Source organism: Apostichopus japonicus, chromosome 9, assembly GCF_037975245.1.
Source record: "Apostichopus japonicus isolate 1M-3 chromosome 9, ASM3797524v1, whole genome shotgun sequence".
In the NCBI taxonomy this organism is placed as follows: domain Eukaryota; kingdom Metazoa; phylum Echinodermata; class Holothuroidea; order Aspidochirotida; family Stichopodidae; genus Apostichopus; species Apostichopus japonicus.
This window is the reverse complement of record NC_092569.1, coordinates 34,232,405-34,257,415: the sequence shown is the minus strand read 5'-3', so window position 1 is coordinate 34,257,415 and position 25,011 is coordinate 34,232,405. Positions and strand designations below refer to the sequence as shown.

The window sequence follows — 25,011 nt, the reverse complement described above, 5'->3', positions numbered from 1 at the left end:
AATAACTCCCAGTTCCAAGGTGTGACAAGGTTGATATTTTTGGAGTAGTTGCAAATGGTATAGGGGAATATTTTCAAACTTAACCATTATGTGATACAAGGTCACCAAAGGTCAATTAATGATAAAAACTAGTATTTTTGCGACAACTTGAGAACAAATTGTCCGTTAGAGTTGGGAGTTGTTTCAATGAAATCCAATTGTCGACCCGCATCTGGGTGACCCTTGACCTCAATTTGACCTCGGGTGACCTTTTCGTGTTTTGTGGATTTTTTACAGTTTCGATGCTATTTTCAGATGTTAAAGGTACCTTCTGATCATAAATGTCAATGGGTTGACCCCCATTTGACCTTCGTGTGCGAAGTTATTTGAGGTCAAAGTTAATTTTCAGACATTTAATGCAATAACTCCCAGTTCCAAGGTGTGACAAGGTTGATATTTTTGGAGTAGTTGCAAATGGTATAGGGGAATATTTTCAAACTTAACCATTATGTGATACAAGGTCACCAAAGGTCAATTAATGATAAAAACTAGTATTTTTGCGACAACTTGAGAACAAATTGTCCGTTAGAGTTGGGAGTTGTTTCAATGAAATCCAATTGTCGACCCGCATCTGGGTGACCCTTGACCTCAATTTGACCTCGGGTGACCTTTTCGTGTTTTGTGGATTTTTTACAGTTTCGATGCTATTTTCAGATGTTAAAGGTACCTTCTGATCATAAATGTCAATGGGTTGACCCCTGTGTGACCTTCGTGTGCGAAGTTATATAAGGTCAAAGTTAATTTTCAGAAATTTAATGCAATAACTCCCAGTTCCAAGGTGTGACAAGGTTGATATTTTTGGAGTAGTTGCAAATGGTATAGGGGAATATTTTCAAACTTAACGGTCATGTGATACAAGGTCACCAAAGGTCAATTAATGATAAAAACTAGTATTTTTGCGACAACTTGAGAACAAATTGTCCGTTAGGGTTGGGAGTTGCTTCAATGTAATCCAATTGTCGACCCGCATCTGGGTAACCCTTAACCTCAATTTGACCTCTGGTGACCTTTTCGTGTTTTGTGGATTTTTACAGTTTCGATGCTATTTTCAGATGTTAAAGGTACCTTCTGATCATAAATGTCAATGGGTTGACCCCCATTTGACCTTCGTGTGCGAAGTTATTTGAGGTCAAAGTTAATTTTCAGACATTTAATACAATAACTCCCAGTGCCAAGGCGTGACAAGGTTGATTTTTTTGGACAAGTTGCAAATGGTATAGGGGTATATTTTCAAACTTAACAGTCATGTGATCCCAAGGTCACCAAAGGTCAGCTAATGTTAAAAAAGTAGTATTATGGGGGGGAGAAAATGGGCAACGAAAAAATGTTTGAATTTTTACAGTCATGCTCTATTTAGGTCTCACCGATCAAAAATGTCAATTGGTTGACCTCCGGGTGACCTTTGTGTGTGAAGTTACATACAAGTTCAAAGTTAATTTTTTGACATTTAATGCAATTAAATCTCAATGCCAAGGTGTGACATGGTTGATATTTTGGGACAAGATGTGAATGGGGTGGTGGAACATTTTGAAACTTAAAGGTCATGTCATCTGAGGTCACCATTGTTATCATATCTGTTGACACGCTTGAAGGTCTCTTATATTTCTTACATTTTCGACGCCATATTTAGATCTCAAAAGTGCCTTTTGATAAAAAATCAGATCACATTTTGTGATCACAGAAGTGTTGGCTATAGTGTTGGTTACTTTATGGGAACATGTAGGACCACAATTACTTGGACTATTTCAGCCCAATCTTGCTTGATAATATTATGTGTATTGTCATATACCCCAAGCAAGGAACCACAGTGCCCTTGGGCTCTTGTTTACTATAGTTGTGTGGTCGGCATCTTCCTCATCATTATCTGGAATTGGTCATGAATAGTTTCATTCAGGTATAAGGTGTGTAAACAAGTCATTTATGTCATGTTAATCTTGCAGTACGAGTACCACATCATGAGTACAAGTAGAATTCCTCCTGGTGTGAGTACAACTAAAAGCCTCTAAAAGCATGTGTACCAATAGATATTCTTGTACTATTAATAGTACCAAAGTTCCAAAATGTCGAAGCACAATTATGAGTACAAATCCAATAGGGAGAGTAGGAGTGCAAGCAATCTTGCAATAGTACAAGTAGGAGTACAATCCAATGGGGGGGGGGGGGGGGTGAGTAGGAGTGCAAGCAATCTTGCAATAGGACAAGTATAAATACCTCTGGATATTATATGGTTGTCATAAAGATCATCAACTTGATAATGAATCAGACAGTTTAACACGAAGATAAAAGAAGACTGTTGTTAAAATTGTTTCTTGTTGCCATGGTGTTGTGTTTTTGGTAAAGTTAAGTTGCCTTTATTCTTTTGTCTTATCTCCTTGATATTAACCTAATAATTTCTTTGAATGATTTTTATTCAAAGACAAATCCACTGGTCTTTATGAAGCAGAAACTCAAGCCGTCCCTGTGGTGTCCGAAGATGACGACGATGAAGGTAACCATTTTTCAGTCACTACAAAGGAAAACTATTGTCTTTTCTTGATAATAATAGATAATTGTTTGCTTGAGTTATATCATCAGTTGTTCATTACACTTTAGTAATGTATGAAACAAATCAATGAATGAACCCCATCCCATTCCCCTCCCGGCCCACAAAAAGAATTCATTACACCTTATAAACCTGTGAAATCATGAACAAACCCCTTCCCTTCCCCCTCCCCACCCACAAAAAGAATTCATTACACCTTTATAAACCTGTGAAATCATGAACAAACCCCTTCCCTCCCCCTCCCCACCCACAAAAAGAATTCATTACACCTTTATAAACCTGTGAAATCATGAACAAACCCCTTCCCTCCCCCTCCCCACCGACAAAAAGAATTCATTACACTTTTATAAACCTGTGAAATCATGAACAAACCCCTTCCCTCCCCCTCCCCACCCACAAAAAGAATTCATTACACTTTTATAAACCTGTGAAATCATGAACAAACCCCTTCCCTCCCCCTCCCCACCCACAAAAAGAATTCATTACACCTTTATAAACCTGTGAAATCATGAACAAACCCCTTCCCTCCCCACCCACAAAAAGAATTCATTACACCTTTATAAACCTGTGAAATCATGAACAAACCCCTTCCCTCCCCCCTCCCCACCCACAAAAAGAATTCATTACACCTTTATAAACCTGTGAAATCATGAACAAACCCCTTCCCTCCCCCTCCCCACCCACAAAAAGAATTCAATTACACCTTTATAAACCTGTGAAATCATGAACAAACCCCTTCCCTCCCCTCCCCACCCACAAAAAGAATTCATTACACTTTTATAAACCTGTGAAATCATGAACAAACCCCTTCCCTCCCCCTCCCCACCCACAAAAAGAATTCATTACACTTTTATAAACCTGTGAAATCATGAACAAACCCCTTCCCTCCCCCTCCCCACCCACAAAAAGAATTCATTACACTTTTATAAACCTGTGAAATCATGAACAAACCCCTTCCCTCCCCCTCCCCACCCACAAAAGAATTCATTACACCTTTATAAACCTGTGAAATCATGAACAAACCCCTTCCCTCCCCACCCACAAAAAGAGTTCATTACACCTTTATAAACCTGTGAAATCATGAACAAACCCCTTCCCTCCCCCTCCCCACCCACAAAAAGAATTCATTACACCTTTATAAACCTGTGAAATCATGAACAAACCCCTTCCCTCCCCCTCCCCACCCACAAAAAGAATTCATTACACTTTTATAAACCTGTGAAATCATGAACAAACCCCTTCCCTCCCCCTCCCCACCCACAAAAAGAATTCATTACACTTTTATAAACCTGTGAAATCATGAACAAACCCCTTCCCTCCTCCTCCCCACCCACAAAAAGAATTCATTACACCTTTATAAACCTGTGAAATCATGAACAAACCCCTTCCCTCCCCCCTCCCCACCCACAAAAAGAATTCATTACACCTTTATAAACCTGTGAAATCATGAACAAACCCCTTCCCTCCCCCTCCCCACCCACAAAAAGAATTCAATTACACCTTTATAAACCTGTGAAATCATGAACAAACCCCTTCCCTCCCCCTCCCCACCCACAAAAAGAATTCATTACACTTTTATAAACCTGTGAAATCATGAACAAACCCCTTCCCTCCCCCTCCCCACCCACAAAAAGAATTCATTACACTTTTATAAACCTGTGAAATCATGAACAAACCCCTTCCCTCCCCACCCACAAAAAGAATTCATTACACTTTTATAAACCTGTGAAATCATGAACAAACCCCTTCCCTCCCCCTCCCCACCCACAAAAGAATTCATTACACCTTTATAAACCTGTGAAATCATGAACAAACCCCTTCCCTCCCCACCCACAAAAAGAATTCATTACACTTTTATAAACCTGTGAAATCATGAACAAACCCCTTCCCTCCCCCTCCCCACCCACAAAAAGAATTCATTACACCTTTATAAACCTGTGAAATCATGAACAAACCCCTTCCCTCCCCCCTCCCCCTTCCCCCAAGAAAGGAGAATGAAAGAGAAAAGAAAGAGTTAACAAACCCACTTTTTTACTTAAACAAGCCAGCAAAGGTAAGTAATTTAGTTAGAAGGCCTGAAGTTGCAATCCTATCAGGATCTTCTGCAAAGGCAAAAGTTTGCCTCTGAAGGATATCCTGGTAGGATCAAAATGGCAGGTAAATTTAACTCATACGAAAAAGAAAATTGTAACAGTGGCTAAAGATAAGAAACAATGGTACATGTATGTCAGTGTTTCTAAAGACTCATAACTGAAGTCACTTAATTTCAAACTGTGAAATGACTCAAAGATTTGTGAAGTTAACTCCCCACAAAAATAATACTGTGACTTTATAGCAATGTTTAGACTGTTCTCAGGGAAATTCACTCGCAATGACTTGACTTGTTTGCTGTATAAATCAACAAGACTGATAAACAAATTCAACGGTAGGTTGATATCATGATAAAATTTTTAACTTTCTCTCAGGCATGAGACTCTTCCGCGGAAACGCGGATTTCCGATTTTTTTTTTTCCATTTTCGCGTTTTTTTCTCGTAATTCGCGTTTTTTATTATTATTTTTATTTAATTTAATTTTGTTTGTTTGTTTTTGTTTGTTTTTTTTTTGCCGAACATGCTGGACTGTGAAGGGAAGGAACACCGAATTTGACCAGTGGTGGAATCAAGTAGCACAAAGCAAGCAAAAAAGCCTTTTTTTGGTTCAAAAAAGCTAATGGATAAATTATACAAGCAGAAATTCCACACATTTTTGGCGAGTTACGTGAATGTGATAGATTCCATCTAGAGTCCACCATTTTGCATCTAAGCCCTCCTTACCTGACAAAAAATTTCTAAAGGGGAGGGGGACACCCCCTCCCCTTAAACCCCTCCCCCAGGACGGCGATCGATAAATTTCAGATTTTTTTTCCCCGCCTCAGTCTCATCCCTGTTCTCTAGAAAGAAATGTAAATTTGTGGAGAGAACTTGTTAGCTGCTATGGGTATTTATATTCTTTATCTTTTTTTTCTTCTTTGCAGATAGATCAAGTGTGTATGAATTGGCAACGCAAGCTGTGGAGATGGATGATTCTGATACAGAGAGAAGAAATGAGAAAAGAGGTATAAAGGATTAAAAGTGTGGATTAGAGTGGGAGGGCATATATATAGATTAGAGATACAGATTAAGCAACATCCAACTTCAAAATGTGACCACAGATGGCTAGAAATGTTTTTATTTGTCACATTTCCATTCCTAAAGAAACTTTAAGTGATCCTACTGAGCAAGGTTGTACCCTAGATGCTTTTAATTTGTTATCTTGTTAATTGTTATCTTGTTATTTTGTTATTTTGTTATTTGTTATTTTGTTAATTTGTTATCTTGCCAAGTCCAAAGTAGGCTAATGCCCTCATCAATAGTCATTGTGGCTGTTCCTTCTCTGTGTGTTGTTCCTGATCCATGCACTTTTGTTTGCATAGTTGTATTGTGTGGAATTTCTGTCATTTATATGAAACCGGTTTATAGTTCCTGGGTAGTATCCACTCGTTTTGTAGTCCTGTTCAAAGATTTAGGTTAATTTTTGGAACCAAGTATGAGTCAGAATTATTGAAGGTGTGAAATAGTTCAGCCTTTGATGAGCAGTTGAAAATTGTGGTTCAAAGTTGACTAATTTTACAAAAAATGCCTAAGAATGAAACTGCTTGTAGGGCACCCGGTATACCATTTTATGGCTTAAGGGGGCTTGTGGGCATACCAACTTCCCCATAGGGTCCTGCACCATGTCCCTGGACACACCGTATAGGATCCTGTATGTCACTGGACACACCATATCCCTATAAAGCCCTGAAACTTTCTTTTAGTCTATAGTACCCTATGGATGCACCACTTGCCAGTTAGGCCCTGGACACAGTTTTTGCATTTACAACCCCCTGGGGGGGGGGGGAATGAAGACAGCTATCTTGTTTGGAGCGATTAGGAACCCAGTTTTTGTTGTATTGTTTTCATTGAAAATCAGCAAGAAGTAGTTACATTCAAAAATGTTTTGTTTCTGAATTTAGTGGAATTAGTTCCTCTTGCTCCTTTTAGTTGGTAATTAATCATATTTCTTTAATTCTTATCATATCTTTGAGGCCCTGGTGTCTAAATATGTCAGCTTTGCCCCTTCCACCAGTCCATTCATCCAATTTCACTACACTTTCTGATAATACAAGACAAACTCCTGTTTTGTTTCGTTTCTCTGCTACAAGAGCAGTCCCTGTCATCTCTTCAACATACTTTACATTCTTTCTCTCTTTTCAGTATCCATTGCATCCACAGTACTGCTAAATCAATCCAGTGATTTGGAATCGAGTGCCAAGAAACCCAGGGAAAGTTTCTCTCCAACAAAGCAAGCCTTGATGCTATCGACTAAAAAGACCCCTGGCAGGAATGACACTATGGATAGCTTCATATTTAACGGCTCATCTACGAAGAAGGTTTGTTCCATTTGCTTTGTACAGTCAATGTAACAAAGTCATCTAGATAAAGTGACCCAGTTATATCAAAGGATGAATATGTACATGAGGAATCTCTGAATATGACTTCCACGCAGGCCTGGGTTACTTATGAAAAAGGACCCACAAGAGCTCATGGAATCTGCAGATGGTACCCCCTTAAACTGCCAGAAAGGGTCCATTTAAACCTTGGGTCACCTAGAAACACGAACCCCATCTATGTTATTGTTGTTTATCATGCACAAGCCCCATCTAGGTTATTGTTGTTTATCATGCACGAGCCCATCTATGTTATTGCTGTTTATCATGCACAAGCCCCATCTAGGTTATTGCTGTTTATCATGCACAAGCCCCATCTAGGTTATTGTTGTTTATCATGTACGAGCCCATCAATGTTATTGCTGTTTATCATGCACAAGCCCCATCTAGGTTATTGCTGTTTATCATGCACGAGCCCATCTATGTTATTGTTGTTTATCATGCACAAGCCCCATCTAGGTTATTGCTGTTTATCATGCACGAGCCCATCTATGTTATTGTTGTTTATCATGCACAAGCCCCATCTATGTTATTGTTGTTTATCATGCACCAGCCCCATCTAGGTTATTGTTGTTTATCATGCACGAGCCCATCTATGTTATTGTTGTTTATCATGCACAAGCCCCATCTATGTTATTGTTGTTTATCATGCACCAGCCCCATCTATGTTATTGTTGTTTATCATGCACGAGCCCATCTATGTTATTGTTGTTTATCATGCACAAGCCCCATCTATGTTATTGCTGTTTATCATGCACCAGCCCCATCTATGTTATTGTTGTTTATCATGCACGAGCCCCATCTAGGTTATTGTTGTTTATCATGCACAAGCTCCATCTAGGTTATTGTTGTTTATCATGCACGAGCCCCATCTAGGTTATTGTTGTTTATCATGCACAAGCTCCAGCTAGGTTATTGTTGTTTATCATGCACAAGCCCCATCTATGTTATTGCTGTTTATCATGCACAAGCCCCATCTAGGTTATTGCTGTTTATCATGCACGAGCCCATCTATGTTATTGTTGTTTATCATGCACAAGCCCCATCTAGGTTATTGCTGTTTATCATGCACGAGCCCATATATGTTATTGTTGTTTATCATGCACAAGCCCCATCTATGTTATTGTTGCTTATCATGCACCAGCCCCATCTATGTTATTGTTGTTTATCATGCACGAGCCCATCTATGTTATTGTTGTTTATCATGCACAAGCCCCATCTAGGTTATTGTTGTTTATCATGCACAAGCTCCATCTAGGTTATTGCTGTTTATCATGCATGAGCCCCATCTAGGTTATTGCTGTTTATCATGCACAAGCCCCATCTAGGTTATTGCTGTTTATCATGCACGAGCCCATCTATGTTATTGTTGTTTATCATGCACAAGCCCCATCTAGGTTATTGCTGTTTATCATGCACGAGCCCATCTATGTTATTGTTGTTTATCATGCACAAGCCCCATCTATGTTATTGTTGTTTATCATGCACCAGCCCCATCTATGTTATTGTTGTTTATCATGCACAAGCCCCATCTATGTTATTGTTGTTTATCATGCACAAGCCCCATCTAGGTTATTGTTGTTTATCATGCACAAGCTCCATCTAGGTTATTGTTGTTTATCATGCATGAGCCCCATCTAGGTTATTGTTGTTTATCATGCACAAGCCCCATCTAGGTTATTGTTGTTTATCATGCACGAGCCCCATCTATGTTATTGTTGTTTATCATGCACGAGCCCATCTATGTTATTGTTGTTTATCATGCACAAGCCCCATCTAGGTTATTGTTGTTTATCATGCACAAGCTCCATCTAGGTTATTGTTGTTTATCATGCACGAGCCCCATCTATGTTATTGTTGTTTATCATGCACAAGCTCTATCTAGGTTATTGTTGTTTATCATGCACAAGCCCCATCTAGGTTATTGTTGTTTATCATGCACAAGCCCCATCTAGGTTATTGTTGTTTATCATGCACAAGCCCCATCTATGTTATTGTTGTTTATCATGCACAAGCTCCATCTAGGTTATTGTTGTTTATCATGCACGAGCCCCATCTAGGTTATTGTTGTTTATCATGCACAAGCCCCATCTAGGTTATTGTTGTTTATCATGCACAAGCCCCATCAATGTTTTTGTTGTTTATCATGATCTTTCTGCTCATTTGTTATCTTCAGAAATTAAAAGACGTGGCATTTGATACGCTGGATTCAGAGGACACAGACTTGGATGAGAGTAGCACACAAGCAGAAGCACCATTTCAGAATGAACCCACGGAAGATACTCTACCTTGTACTGACATGGATGATACACCTCAAGAGGAGAGGGAGGACCAATCAAATCTCTCCAAAGAGGACCAATTAGTTTCTAAGGACAAGGAAGATTCCATTACTGATGAAGGTAAGGAAACAAGCAAGTATCCGCAAATCAGTAGTAGGACCAATTAGTTTCTAAGGACAAGGAAGATTCCATTACTGATGAAGGTAAGGAAACAAGCAAGAATCCGCAAATCAGTAGTAGGACCAATTAGTTTCTAAGGACCTAAGGACAAGGAAGATTCCATTACTGATGAAGGTAAGGAAACAAGCAAGAATCCGCGAATCAGTAGTTGCTCGTGTTTTCTGTCAAACACTTGAAAATTAAAGTGAATGGAATATTGAAAATTTTGACTTTTTTATGCTTACTTTATATCATGTTTTCTTTGAAAGCTGTTTAGGTTCCAGTTTGGAATAACTAATGAAAACTGTGAAACGTTTTACTCATGAGCTGTGTCTCTATATATCTAGGGACGCTCTTTATAATGACCATCTTTATGATGATAATAATAATATAAACCACATGCTGAGTCCTGTTCAGTTTCTACATGTTGTTTCCCTACGGTGAACCAATAATAACGCTTTGAAAAATGATGTCTTTTACCAACTTAAATAATTGTTATATTGCTGCTGCTGGCAAACACATCCCCTAAAACTTGATAGGGAAATGAAATTTAGCATCATATCAAGCAGATCAGGTAAATAGGAAACACATTCAGTTGTCCAAAACATCATAGTGGCTTGTTCCCTTCATGAGATTATTGTTTAGATACTAAGTGCATTGCACAATAATATGTGATTTAGGAACATTCCATGATACAATCTTTGTTTAGCATCATTTTTCAATGATGCAAATTAAAACCTCCTCCACGAGTGAAATCACTTTTCATATTTTATGAAGTCAATTGTTTACATCTTGTGTAACATAAAAGAAGAAACCATCTCATAGTTGAGTCATTTTCCAAGGTTATATCAGTATATATTATATATATATATATGTTGTATGTTGTGTTTAACTATATCAGCATATATAATATGTTATGTATATACTATATCAGTATACATTATTTGTTATATATGTACTAAATAACCATACATTGTATATGTTGTATGTTATGTATACAATATATCACCATATATATGTAATGTATTTAATATATCACCATGTATATGTTATGTACTATATCAGTATACATTATTTGTTACCTATGTACTAAATAACCATACATTTTATATATTGTATGTTATGTATACAATATATCACCATATATATGTAATGTATATAATATATCACCATGTATATGTTATGTACTATATCAGTATACATTATTTGTTATATATGTACTAAATAACCATACATTTTATATATTGTATGTTATGTATACAATATATCACCATATATATGTAATGTATTTAATATATCACCATGTATATGTTATGTACTATATCAGTATACATTATTTGTTACATATGTACTAAATAATCATACATTTTATATATTGTATGTTATGTATACAATATATCACCATATATATGTAATGTATATAATATATCACCATGTATATGTTATGTACTATATCAGTATACATTATTTGTTACATATGTACTAAATAACCATACATTGTATATGTTGTATGCTATGTATATATACTATATCACCATATATTATATATGTTATATGTATATACTATATCAGCATATATAATGTGTTATGTATGTACTATATAACCATACATTGTATATGTTGTATATTATGTTTGTATACTATATCACCATATGTTCTATATATGTTATGATATATACTCTATCATGATATATTATGTTATCAGTATATACTATATAACCCATACATTTAATATGTTGTATTATGTATATACTATATAACCATACAATATATATGTTATGTCATGTATATAAATATGTTGGGAGTAAGTGAGCTACAAGCCCTTTTTTCAATCACTCTACAAAAAGAGAAATGTTCAATATTACTCTCCTAGTTTCAATGTCTTGATGTTTGTATGAAGTGGACAGCCTGGATTCATTCATTCTCTAAGTGTAACTAACTGATTGTGTTTCTTCTTTCATAGAAACAGCAGACAACATTCCAGAAAACATTCCCGAAAAGTCTCATGAAGACGGAAAACCCGAAAACCTGAAACTTGATTTGGTGCGCCGTGGCACCGAAGGATTCATACCATCAAATTTTGATGCAAACTCGCAAGAAAATAAGATGGATGTTAAGAAAGATGATAGTGGAAATGATATCGGGAGCAGAGAAATCTCAATGGATACTGCTGGTGGTTCTGAAGAGATGGAAGAGGTTAGGGTTACAAATGGTGCTGGTAAGGAACAGTCTGTATATCCCACACTGCACTACAATCTACATCGATCTCAAAGCGATAAATCAACGGAGAGTTCCTTGGAAGCCATGCCCACAGTGCCATATCAGCTCGTGAAAGGATTAACCAACTCATCTACAGAATCTAAAGGAGACCCCGTAGAGACGGTGGTTTGTCCCATCGAAACGGATACATTAGGAGGGAATAACAGTAATGAAGGTCAGTCCATTGATGTAGAGGGGGGAGACAAGGAAGTTGGAAATGACAACACAGATGAAACTCAAGCGTATGGGATGGAAAGTCAAGGTGTGAGTACGAAATCTAGTCGAAAAAGGAGAACAGCTACCATAGATAGACCTAACATCGAGTTTCTGACCACCCCGGAGAGGGAGCAAGCAGAGAGGGATTTGACGGAAGCCGACTCACCATTGAGAAAAAGCAGAAGGAGCTCGACCAGGGAGAGGATAGTTGAAACCGTGGAAGAGGATGATAGTAATAATGGCATGCGTAAACCAAGCTCTAGGTCAGCTCTAGAGATTATTGGAGGGAATAACAGTAATGAAGGTCAGTCCATTGATGTAGAGGGGGGACACGTTGGAAATGACGACACAGAGGAAACTCAAGCGTACGGGATGGACGACGCAGACTCTTCTAGGACTGTAGATGAAGTAGAGAAAGGGCACGACAAAGATTGCGGTACGGCAGGTAAAGTTACCATGGATACAGATGCAACTCAGCGGTATGGAGATGATGAAACCATGGATACCGAAGAATGTGCCAAGATAAATGACGGAGGGGACGAACCCGTTGCTATGGAGACTGAAGAAACGCAAGCTTACGGCGATGAGCATGCAGATACAGGCGAGACACAAGTCTATGGGGATGATAGTTGTGATAAGGTGAGTATTAGTGGGTGTGTCACAACAGAGGTAGCATGTGCTTAAATGACATCCCTGGTATGCAAACTGGTTTTTATTCCTTGCTGACCCCAATATTCACGTTCATTATCTAGGCCACTCTCCAATTGCTGACGTCGTAGCCTGAGAATGGGTTTTTGATCAATTCTCTGCCGTTTGATCAATTTTCACATGATATTAGGTGGTGCTTGATTGTATGATGTAAATGATGTCGCAACTTTTGAAGTAATTTATGATCAAGATTTTTGTGGCAACCCTCCACAGTATTTTGGTGAGTGGTGACCCTCTTAAATAATCTTGGCAAACCTGAAAGAGGGTCACGACCCCCAGTTTCAATATCAGGAAACTAAGTGATACTCTTAATAAAGAGCATTTCTGATTTTTTAATCGTTTCCTTACCGAGATCTTGCATAACTCCATACATCTAAAGTGTACTATATGAGAAATTTGTGCCTAATTTTCCATTGTAGAATTGTTAAGCTGTTTGGTCTTTTGATGTTGACAACCCGGTGGGGACCTTTGACCCTAATGTTCCGTAGCTAATTGCCTGAGTTTGCCATTAGTTGGTCATTGCATGTAAATCATTAGGCATATGACATTCAAACTGTTGCATTCTATTAATCAATGACACCAAAGAAAAGTAACAGATAATGAATTATTCAGCCATTCTTTTCTGCTGGATAAGTTTAAGTTGTGATTCAATGGCGTCCAAATCAGAAATGTTAACAGTTTCGTAATCAGTAAATCAAAGTCACATAAGTATAATTTTTACTTGTGTTCTCATAGAGAGGTAGACCTCAGAGACTGATTTAAAATGGTTATGACTTTTCCAAAACAAACTAATTACACAGGGAAGTCAGAAGAAATCAGCCATTAAAATAAAACATACAAAATGCAAAAACTAACAATAGAAATAAATAATCAGAAAGGGAAAAAAAAAGTTTCATAAACCTTGGGTTTATTTTAATCCATCAGCAAGTTCCGGATAGTCAAGAAGCTGGCCCATCAACTGACTCCAAGTATAATCTCATCCAGACGGATAATGTGTTCGCAGAACCGGACCCGGTACAAAGCAGAGATGAGGGTAACCAGGTGGAGACGGATGCAGCGCCTCAGAGGAGAAAGTCTGGAGACGAGGGACTCCTGAAGAGAGGGAAGAGCAGTCAAAGCTTGAAGAGTTTAGACAGCTCTAAGAAAGGGGGTCTCCTCAGCTCACTGAAGAAGAAAGTTCGATTTGGTAGAAAGAGCTCCAGTTCCCAATCGGAGAGTATCAGCGTCACGTCCTCCACGAGAAGTTCTTCTCGCAGTTCACGGAGTTCCACCGGCAGCGGAGATGGCGAATTAGATGCGGCCGAGGTGAATGACTTGTCATGGGAGGGGGAAGATCAGGTAGAGGAGACGTCACCTTTGACCTTCAAGAACAATCTGGAGACAGAGGAAAGAGAAGGAGAAGATGATGAAGATGAGGCGGGGGAAGAAAGGCCGGTGAAAGTGAAGAGGAAAAGGAAGTTGGCAACGGTGGATAAACCGGATGAGGAAAGAGTCAAAGCAATGAAAACGAAGGTTGAGGATGAGGAAGCAAGAGAAAAAGGTGAGATGGATAAGATCGATACAGAGAAGCCAGAAGGTGGCAAAGGTGTAAGTACAAAATCTAGTCGAAAAAGGAGAACAGCTACCGTAGATAGACCTAACATAGAGTTTCTGACCACCCCGGAGAGGGAGGAAGCAGAGAGGGATTTGACGGAAGCCGACTCACCATTGAGAAAAAGCAGAAGGAGCTCGACCAGGGAGAGGATAGTTGAAACCGTGGAAGAGGATGATAGTAATAATGACATGCGTAAACCGAGCTCTAGGTCAAAGGTTAAGGAGGCGGAGGTTGCAGTGACTGGAGTGGTGGTGGCCGATGGTAATAACAGTGGTGTCAGAGGAAGAAGGACGAGAGGAAGGGGACGAGGTCAGGTAACTGATGAAGGAGGGAGTGAGAAGGTGCTATCCCAGTCTGGTAGTGATCAGGAAAGTAAACTGAAAACTGGTGAAGATGTCACCAGTGAGAGACAGGGGGAAGATGGCTCAGATGAGAGAGAGCAGAGATTAGTAGAGAGATTAGAGGATAAGAGCGAAACAAGAGGTAGATCTACTAGGAATACACGAGGAGGAGGGAGAGGAAATGGTAAAGGCGGAATTAAGGAGGAAAGAAGCATTGCTGGCAAAGGAACGGGAAGGAATGACACAGAGGGAGAAGATCCTCTTCCAGTCAGGACGAGTAAGAGGATGAAGAGCAAAGCAGCTGCGTCAGAGGAAAGAGAGGAAAAAGTTTTGGTGGATGAGAAAGGAAGTAGGAGTTCAACAAGAAGTAAAAGAAGCCAGTTAACCAATCAGGAGGAGGAGGAGGAGGTGAAAAAGAGGTTAGCGGAGGAAGAGAAAGATGTGGATGTGAGAGAAACTAGTAACAGGGTTCTGAGGAAAGGTAATAGTGATAGAACCACAGCTGCCAGTGATACCCCTAAGTCAACGAGGAGTAGAAGTAAAAAGCAAGAACTTGATAAAAGTGTAAATGTTGCTCCTACTACTTCGAGGAGCACGAGGAGCAGAGGTGGCTCAAAAGGGCCAAAGGTGGAAGAGATTACGAAGGAACCAAGTAGTGCTCCTAAAAGAGGGCGGAGGAAAGATAGGGATGAAGAATCTAACAGTTCAACGCTGTCTTTGGATTTGACTTTGAATTTGGATGAAAAGGAAGATATCACCTCCTTACAGCCGACATCATTGGGCAGCAGCAGAAGAGAGAGGAGAAGCGACAGCCCTGTAGTTAAAGTGGTAGATGCCAGTCCTAATGCAGCAGATGCTGATAGTCAAGGTAGTGTGGGGTCAACCATTCTGAGAAAGGGGAGACGAAAGGGAGCAAGAAATGCCTCAGAGGTTTGTATATATGTATTAGTTGACTTTTTTTTAGAGCAATGATTTTGTTGACATGATAGGTAGTGTGGCTGGGACTTGCCAAATTTTATGAAATATTTCAACCCCTTATTTGATGATTGGTAGAAAAAAATTTGTCAATTTGACTAGTGATGTCTCTGTTTTTTTACTTTGAAATGGTTATGAACAGTTTTGCTTTTACAAGAGCTTGATCAAGGAGTAGAGTGTTTGAACACTAAAAGAGAGATGGTGAAGATATTCTCAATTTTTGATGTGGCAAACTTGTTTGAATTTGCAAGATAGTTTGATATGGACAAAACTATTACACAAACGTAACATTAACTTCATTAGTCACATGACCACTGATTAGTTACCATGGTAATGACCAGATGTCAGCTGTCCTGATTTAGGATATTTTATTGCTCTCTCAGATTCTGTTCTGAACTCAAAATTTTTTAATTTTATCGCTTATTTTATCGTTTAGATCACATCAACTCCAACGAGTACCAGCAAAACGTCCAATCGGAAAGCTGGAAGGTCAACATCTAAGAACCCAAAGGTCACTGTGGATAAATTAGAGGTTGGCAGCAGTCCATCCTTGAGAAGGAGATCTAGTGAATCGAGGCCGAAAGTTATGTTCACAGGAGTTATTGATAAGTCTGGAGAGAAGGTACTAAAATTCAGGCCTCATTCCGATTATCAGATTATGCATGAATTATGTTTATAAAATTTGTTTTTTTTTCGTATTTTATGGGTTTTCAACAATTGATGTCACCTGGACTTAATGATGCTAGATCTTGGTTACTAGGAAGAGGTAAAATATGACTTTAGGCACAAAATTCATTAATTAATTAATTAAAAAAATAAATTGACAGTATGTTGTAGACCATGAAGCACCACTGCAAACAGCCAAAGTTGTTCTTTTATGATACATTCAATGACCCTCGGAACATTCCTTTTTCATGGATTTGTTTTGTTGTAATGTACTGGTACTGTCTTGTATGATGCCCACCAAATTATGCAAATTTAGTGGCATAATTTCATATTTTCAATTCAATATTTTACCTCCTGTCAGTCTCTACTGCTATCTCTCTCTCTCTCAAAAACAAACAAACAACAAGAAAATAGTTGTAATTTTTCGTTTTTGATATACCTGTACTTCATCAATATCTTGAAAACAAGGAACAAGTTTCAATTGTTATCCCATCCAATGTCAAGGAAGTAATGAAGGTGGAAATTTCTTTTCCACGTAGAGACCCCCATCTCCATCTCCCTCTCCCTGTCTCTCTCTTGTCTCTGGCACGACTGTAGCGAGCTGTGTAGGACTGACATCATCTAATTGTCCTTGGTGACATAAATGTGGTTACAGCCTGGATTCTTCTCGCACACGTTAAAAGTAGTAAAACAATGTGTTTTTTTGCTGTCAGTGATTTTTTTAAAGTTTTATAGAGAATGAGAGATGAAAGAACAGATGAAGGGTGAAGACTGAATGCTTCTTCATCATGTTGATGGTATCTTTGTTTTGACAGGTGGTCACATCTTTGGGTGGAGAGTTGGTAGAGTCTGTCTTTGACTGCACACACTTGGTGACAGATAAAGTAAGTCTGTTGCTAATCTGATCAATTCTATTCGCTTTGCCAGATGTTACAGCAGTCATGCTAGAGGATTTGATCTTGTATTCGATGGCTTCATGGGGTGGTGATGGTGATGGCCCCACACCTCCAGTCATCAGTGGAGGGGGAGGGGAGTGGTTCAGTTTTGAACTTTTTGTACATATCAGTCAAGAAGAATTAGACCACTCTGATAGGTGGAGGAGGGGGTGTGCCCTTATTTTCAATCTCACACAAGAGTCTTTTGGACAATCTTACATTAATTAAGACCTTAATTAGAGACCTAATTATATAGGCTTAATTATGCCTAAGAATGTATCATTCGACCTCTGATCATTAATTTTTCTCTTTCTTTTTTTATTGTGGGGGAGGACCCTAGACCTCATAAAATTTACTTAGTACCAGAGAATATTTGCACAAATCAATTTATCAATAGCCATAGTTTAGTTCTTATGGCTGCTGTTTATTTCTTTTTTGTAGTATTGACATTGAGTCATCTTCAAGGCTTTTCCCTGGAAACTGTTCTTCATAACCTTCTCTTCCTTTCAGGTTCGACGAACTGTGAAATTCCTCTGTTGCCTGTCGCAGGGTACTCTGATAGTCACACCAGAGTGGTTAGAGAGAAGTAAGCAACAGCAAACGTTTGTCGGTGAGTAGTGTCAATTCTGTTTACTCTCTCATCAGATTGGGATTATAGTCAAAGAAGAGATAAAACTGTAGATGGCATGCTTTCAAGGGTGTGAAGACTAGCGCGAAAAGAAACGTCTAATGCCGGTAATCTGACCTAGTTTCGACTGAGGTGTAACAGAAGTGTTAGACACCACCATCGATCCCAGAAAATACATACAGCTTGCTACCGTCGGTAATAAGACACTAGTGTACAGTCAGTACAGTACATACAGCTGCGGTCAATACCCACAGCACAGTGTACAAACAATACAGCGATGGACATCTCAGTTCCAGCTAAAGATAACAAGGTATCACGTTTCATTACTGTAGCGACACAAACAAAACGTCACTTGCAAGCAACAGAAAGATAACTTTTTCAGATGGCTGCACGCGGTTTGGGGCGAGTCTTCAATGCCTTTCATGAGCTATTTGTATTTTTGAGAGATTATATTAGCAATATTATTTTCTTTTGTATAAATCTCCTTACATAGATGCAGAAGAGTTTATACTCATAGATAAAGATGCAGAGAAGCAACATCAATTCAAACTGCTCGGGTCACATGAGAAGGCAAGAGAGGGCGCTCTTCTGACAGGATGGAAGGTCCACACCACTGCTAGCGTTAAACCAGAACCGGCCCACATGAAAGACATCATAAGGAGTGCTGGTGGAGAGGTCAGTCTAGAGACAATCAAAATACTTTAAAAGTTTAGAAATTTGCTCAAGTTTAGCGGGAAAATATTTCAAAAAAGCAACAAATACAAATATTGGCTGTTTAATTGGCTTTTGAGTGATTTTGGCATGAACAATGCACCCATGCATGAAAAAAATACATACATATATATATATATATATATATATATATATATATATATATATATATATAATGAATTTTGTGACCATCGCAGACCAAACCGCTACATTTGTAATTCAATGAGATAAAATGTTGTTGATGTTCACAGACAGTTCCATTGCTGGTTTCATTTGTCCTTGCATACAATCAGCAAAACGAAAATAGAAAGGGTAATGCATCAGAGAAAGAATAGTCCAGCAGGGGGAGGAAGAAGGGAGGGGTGCAGGAGTGCAAGGGGTGGAGGGAGGGGTGCAGGGGATATATTTTGACTGACTAAAGAGGAATCTAATCAAGGCATTTGTAGAGAGCATTGTCAAGACTGATCTACTGGAAATTACCTCAGGAGAGGGTTTGGGGGGCGGGGGGTAGACGGGAGGGGGTAGGCAGGATGGATGCAGGGGATTGATTTGACTGACAAAAGAGGAACAAGGTATTTGCACTTGAACATAGTATTATCAAGATTGATCTAATTGAAATTGTGTCAGTTTGTTCCAAAATGGGAAACTGAAGCTAACAGATTTGATCTCATTAATGCACTGCACACTGGCAGTAAATATTATGTTTTGTGTGGCTTTAATGTTCATTTTTGACTTAAATCAATGACTGTAGTGTATTCATGTTGAAATGAATCCTTATATTGAGGTAGAAGATTGGGTGGTAAATTTAAACAAAATCTGGAAACCAACTGTGTAAGTCCGCTTCTGTGATATCACACCTGCTTGTCTCAAGTTCTGGATAGGAGCAAAAAATGAGTCATCCTCAAATTGTGTTATCTCAAAAACTGGAATTAGATTTGAACATTCTTTAGGATGCCTAGGATCTGTTTCTCACTCCTCATTGGTCAGTCAAAAACCAATTTAAGCTTGAACTGTCCTTCACGGTTAAGTTGATACCAAGACACAAATTGAGATTTATGTTTGACTATCTTCGATTTGTTTTCTGTCCACCTTAGATTCTCGCTCGGGTGCCTTGCCAGCAGCAGGAACGTACCGTGGTCATCTCGTGTCAAGAAGACTCGGCAAAGTGCCTCCCAGCAGTGGCCGCAGACATTCCTATTCTAACTGCTGAATTTCTCCTGACAGGCCTCTTGAGGCAAGAAATAGACACAGAGAGATATCCTTTACTAACTAAATGTTGCATTCATAGACTTTAATTCTTTCACTTTTTGCTGAGATTAGGAGCTGTGTTGGTTCAAAACCCAAGAACGTAATGGATCATCGTTAAAATAAAGAATACAATTCTTTCTGAGACAGCTGTGTTTTAAGGATAATTATTAAATATTATATTATTATTGTTAATATCATAATTATTAATATTATATCATTAAGTATAATTATTTCACAGTCACAGCTGGTTTTTCCATGCCACATCCGTTGTTGAGATCTGATACAAGCTATATACATTTCAGTTCCTAACAGAATTACCGTTACTATAGACAATATGATTATTTGAGACAGGGTTGTATATTTGTAATCAAATTTTCATGGTCATAGCCTATTGTCTTGCCACTTTCATTGTTGCATTGTCTTGAGTTGTGTGATTATATCACACAATTATATCACAATTACATTACAATTATGACATTACATTATTACATTACATTACAACTATATCACACGATACACGATACACATTATATCACATATTATATGACACATGAGGGATTATACCAGTGTTAAGATATATGGATATCTATTTGCCTATCTATTTGATTTGCTCATCCGTCATATGGTCAAATCCTCATCAGTAGTTAACTAGTCAGCCCTGTTAAGTAAACAAACAATTAGCTGACTTCATCTCAGACTTGACAACCTTATAGATTTGTAGATGTTGAACATAAGCAACATTAACCTACTTTAACTCCACATAACCTTCGAGGTAGTTCTTATGTTAACATCACTGAGCTTTGACATGCAAGATTTGTCACTCCTTACACATTGAAGGCTTACATTAACATTATGTTTAATGAGAAGAGTACATTTCTGAATGGAATTGGAATGTGATTCGCAGGTCCATGTTGTGCAAGTTTCTGTGGTTTCTGAATGGCGACCCCAGCAAAAGACATGTCTAATGTAATGTAATGTAAATATATTCTTAACCAACTCATTGTATAACGCCTCATCCACCCGATACTCATAGCTAGTACAGTAACTACTGTCCATGTCCCTTAACCGTGCATCAGTAACTACTGCGCTGTGTTCGTAACACGGTAACATGTGTAACAAGTAGCACAGTAATTACTGCAAGTTTTTTCTTACTGAAAATTTAAAAAATAAAAAAATAAAAAAATAAAATTTAACATTTAAAAAGTTTAAAAAAATTAAATTTAAAATTTTGTAAATTACTGCAAATTTTCCCCTGTCGGACTCGTAGTTCAACCTGTAACATCTTTCCAGTAATTACTGTGCCAACTGTAACACATGTTACTGTGTTACGAATACAGCGCAGTAGTTACTGGTGCACGGTTGTGGAACATGAACAGTAGTTACTGTACTAGCTATGAGTATCGGGTGCCTCATCACGTCTTACAAGCATAAAATAAAAGCAAACAATTTTACAAATCCAGTCAAACAATTAAAAAAAAACAGTAAGATTTAAGCATATACAGAGGACAATTAGGTCATAAAAATAAGAATTATGAAAAGTTAATAAGGAATGTATAAAATTCCAATTACAGAAAGTTCTTGATGAAATTATATAGGAATCACAACCAACTAAAGGCTGGATAGTTCTGTTGGTAGAAAAAACTGGTCGAGTTGTAACCCTTAGGTCATTCTTACAAAATCCCCTTCCAGCCAAACATGTTCAGTTTGTTTGTAAATACCCAATCAGGTTTTCTTATGTTCATTTACATTCAGATTTAAATCAATCAGGTAAGACATTTCCCAATAATGGATAAACTGTATGTTATTTTTTAGAATGAAAAGAGACATTTAGTTGGTTAATATGTCAATTTTTGTATTTTTGTAAATTTCGGTAATACTTTTTATAAAAAATTTTCGTAAATTTTTGTAAAAATTGTTTTGTAAAAATTTGAATAATTGTGTAAATTTGTATGAAAAATTTGTCAACAATTTTTGTAAAAAAAATTTTTTGGTAATAATTTGTGTAATATTTTTGTCAATTTAGTTGGTAAATATGTAACAGTTAGAGGGACTGACGTTTTCGATCCTATTTCCCACTGTTTACAAATTGTTTCCTTGACTCTCCATTACTTATCGTCTTCCAATCCGAGTTGCGGCTGATTCGTCTACACCTGGAAAGAAGTCCAAGTCATCTGCAAGATCAAGAAGGAGGTAGCCACTCTGTGTCAATCCAAACCTCAGAGAGAGACAAACCAGACCGATAGTAAAACTGCGTAATATCTAAGTGCAAAAAGCCTGTGAAGAGGGAGGGATCTGTTCAGGAGCTACTTCAGACGCTAACTCAGAAGAAAACTAAGATCACCATAATTCCAATCCGTGTCTTTCGATGTCTTCTTAGTTCGTTTTTATTTTCAGCGAGCCTCTGGCAAAGATCCTGCTAGGATCGAAATGTTTGGCTCTGTAATATATATTACATATTAATATATCACTCCAAAAGCTGGTGAGCGAAAGAGAGAATATGGTGTGGAAGTCATCAATAATTTAAAATGCCAAATAATAACCATTCCAAATCAATAATCGGTTGCTAACGGGACGTAAGTAAACTTAACATGTTTGCGATGGAAATCATACTTGATAGTTTTAGAGATGTAGATAACATTAATTTCTGCAGATCAAAATCATACCTGGTAGCTCAGAACTATGCTTAATTGTTGGTGAAAATAAATTATTTGTATCTGCCTATTTTGCCTAACTGTTACATTTAACTTGTTGAGTACCTGGTAATTGTGGGGAAGCCCATTTGCACGACTAATTTTGAGACCCTGATACATAATCCAGTAGGACAAGGATGAAACATGCAGACCTGTTTGACCCCAAAATAGGGAGAATAACATTTTTTAGGGCCAAAAAATTGGGAGAACAAGGGGAAAATAGGGAGGTTTGTAATTTTCAACTGAAATGTTATAAATACTCCTAAATAAGTATAGTCTACTTATGCAATACAGTGAGAGAATCATCCAATCAGTGTTTCTTGTTGTAGTTTACAGCAGCTCGCTTCGCTTTCTACAGGGTTTCTTCAGTAGGCTTCCATTCAGAACAGGGAACAGTGGACTCTGGGTACTGTGACTTCATGGCTAGTATGCTAGATTGAGTCCCATCAAGCTTGAGACTTGACCGACTGTCTGTCTTGTCCTTGCGAACTACACTGAATAGCCTTTCCTGTTCAGCGTTACTGTGGGGAATTACACTAAGCATAGGACTAATTGTTGGCTATTTTCAGAAATGTCGCAAGTGATGAAACATTAAAAAAACGGGAGAATAGAATATGAAACCGGGAGGCCGGGAGATTCGGGTAAAACCGAGAGTCTCCCGGTAAAACCGGGAGACTTGACGGGTTAGAAACATGATACATTATACCTTTGTATTACTACACTAGATTATGTATTATTACTTTCTTACAGAATGGGTGCTGACAAACAGATGAGTTCCTATCTTAGCCAATATTGATTATGCTAGTGGATTATCCATCCATTGTCATATAGTGGATTATCCATCCATCCATTGTCATCTAGTGGATTATCCATCCATCCATTGTCATCAAAACTGAGTGCCACTGTTCACTTCATCCAGTCCTGTGTGCAGATTGGGGTGGGGTGTGGGGAGGGGGGGTTGTAAGAATTATGTATCCTATGCTGCTGCATTAATAAGTAAGTAAGCAATCAGAATCCGGTTAACTTTAACAGATTGTAAAGACATTATATCTATGTTAACCTCGTTACCTGATATGGATCAAACTGTCACCATGTTGTGCCCTTTCTTCGATTGTATTTCTGAAAATATAATTTGAGATGCATGGACATAATACACATTAATATGATCGCCGTGAAGAAATATTGTGTCTTCATTAGTGTTTCGTTGTGCTGATTTCAGTGGCGTGTGCAAACAGGGAGAGGTGGGGACATAGTGGGAGAGGTGGGGTCATAGAGGGAGAGGTAGGGCCGCAGAGAAGATCTTCATGTCAAATGACACCTGTCTTTCTGAAGAAGATCCTGTTATGATCAAAATGTCAGGCCCGCTTGCTTTTACACATTCTATAAAAACTGCTCAGAAATTGCAAAGCTTGCGGTCACGTGATGGGGCATCTGATCCATGATTGGTTCTAATACTACCTACTTCGGAACATTACTTATAATCATCAAAGCTATCAATGAATGAACCAATCATGAGTAAGAAGGAAAACAACCGGTGGTCCTTATTCAAGGGCGGCGGAAGCACTTTTAATCTGGGGGGGCACCGACATCAAAGGGCACTTTTCAGAAATTCGATTGGACTGATACAGCCTTATATTTAGTACCTTTTATAACTCTTATTGTATTATCTTATTTGCGTATACACATCACTCCATCAACGCCCCCCCCCCCCCCCTTCAAGGAAAATATGCATACTAGCACTGCAATATCCAATGTGCAAATCGGGAAACAAGGAACAAGTTTTCTTTTGAGACAAAATGAGGTGAAATCATGCTAGTTGCTAATCTAGGAATCTTCCAAATTAGAGTTTATTTCTGGTCAATATCTTAACAAATTTTTTCCTTTCGAAATAGCTTTGAGTTTGACCCACAGAAATTCATTAAAAGTCAGGGGCGTAGCCAGGATTTGCAAAGTTGTATGCACGACTATCTGAGCGGAGCGCCACCATCGGTTGGCGCGGAGCGTACAAGAAAATTTATGGTTTTACAAACCCCTCAGATGGCCTGAAACAGCCCTTCCCGAGTGTTGATTCTGGTTCCCTGGCCTCTTGCTAACTTGAGACACCTCAATTTTTATGTAGAAAAAGGGCACATTTTTAACCTGAGGAAAAGTGGGGGGGGGGGCACGTGCCCCCTGTACCCCCCGGTTCCGCCGCCCTTGTCCTTATTTTTGGTTATGAGTTTCTTTGTCTGAAAATACCGGCTCCAAACCTAGACGTCTGAAAATGTAACAAATAATTTCTTATGGATTTTTGTTTTTGGGAACCGTGGGAATTAACGAGTGTAAAAATTGAAGGTCAAAGTGCAAATGGTTAAAGACCTTGCAGGAGTTTAATAGGAACATGAATGGGGGGGGGGGGGGTATTACATCACTTCGTGACGATAGATTAATGTTAACATTACGCCGATTGGCTGATTAAACAAGTGTGTTTATGTACACACATCGTTTCTATGATTTTATAAGGCCTATACAATCAG

General features: G+C 38.4%; 1 protein-coding gene across 7 annotated transcripts in view; it reads left to right on the top strand.

Annotated features, from left to right (window-relative positions):
* LOC139974205 (uncharacterized) overlaps positions 1-22,967 on the top strand; it is a 40,999-nt gene extending 18,032 nt beyond the window's left edge. For 6 of the 7 annotated variants that reach the window (XM_071981175.1, XM_071981179.1, XM_071981178.1 and 3 more), the window contains exons 12-23: positions 2,456-2,527; positions 5,596-5,676; positions 6,854-7,029; positions 9,263-9,485; positions 11,488-12,638; positions 13,632-15,572; positions 16,054-16,239; positions 17,099-17,167; positions 17,729-17,828; positions 18,340-18,521; positions 19,652-19,812; positions 21,915-22,967. In XM_071981175.1, the coding sequence (XP_071837276.1) occupies positions 2,456-2,527; positions 5,596-5,676; positions 6,854-7,029; positions 9,263-9,485; positions 11,488-12,638; positions 13,632-15,572; positions 16,054-16,239; positions 17,099-17,167; positions 17,729-17,828; positions 18,340-18,521; positions 19,652-19,812; positions 21,915-21,999 (4,427 nt within the window). In that variant the 3' untranslated portion in view covers positions 22,000-22,967. The remainder of the gene's footprint in view (positions 1-2,455; positions 2,528-5,595; positions 5,677-6,853; positions 7,030-9,262; positions 9,486-11,487; positions 12,639-13,631; positions 15,573-16,053; positions 16,240-17,098; positions 17,168-17,728; positions 17,829-18,339; positions 18,522-19,651; positions 19,813-21,914) is intronic. The other variant, XM_071981180.1, reaches the window with a different exon arrangement.
* The last annotated feature ends 2,044 nt before the right edge of the window (positions 22,968-25,011 follow it).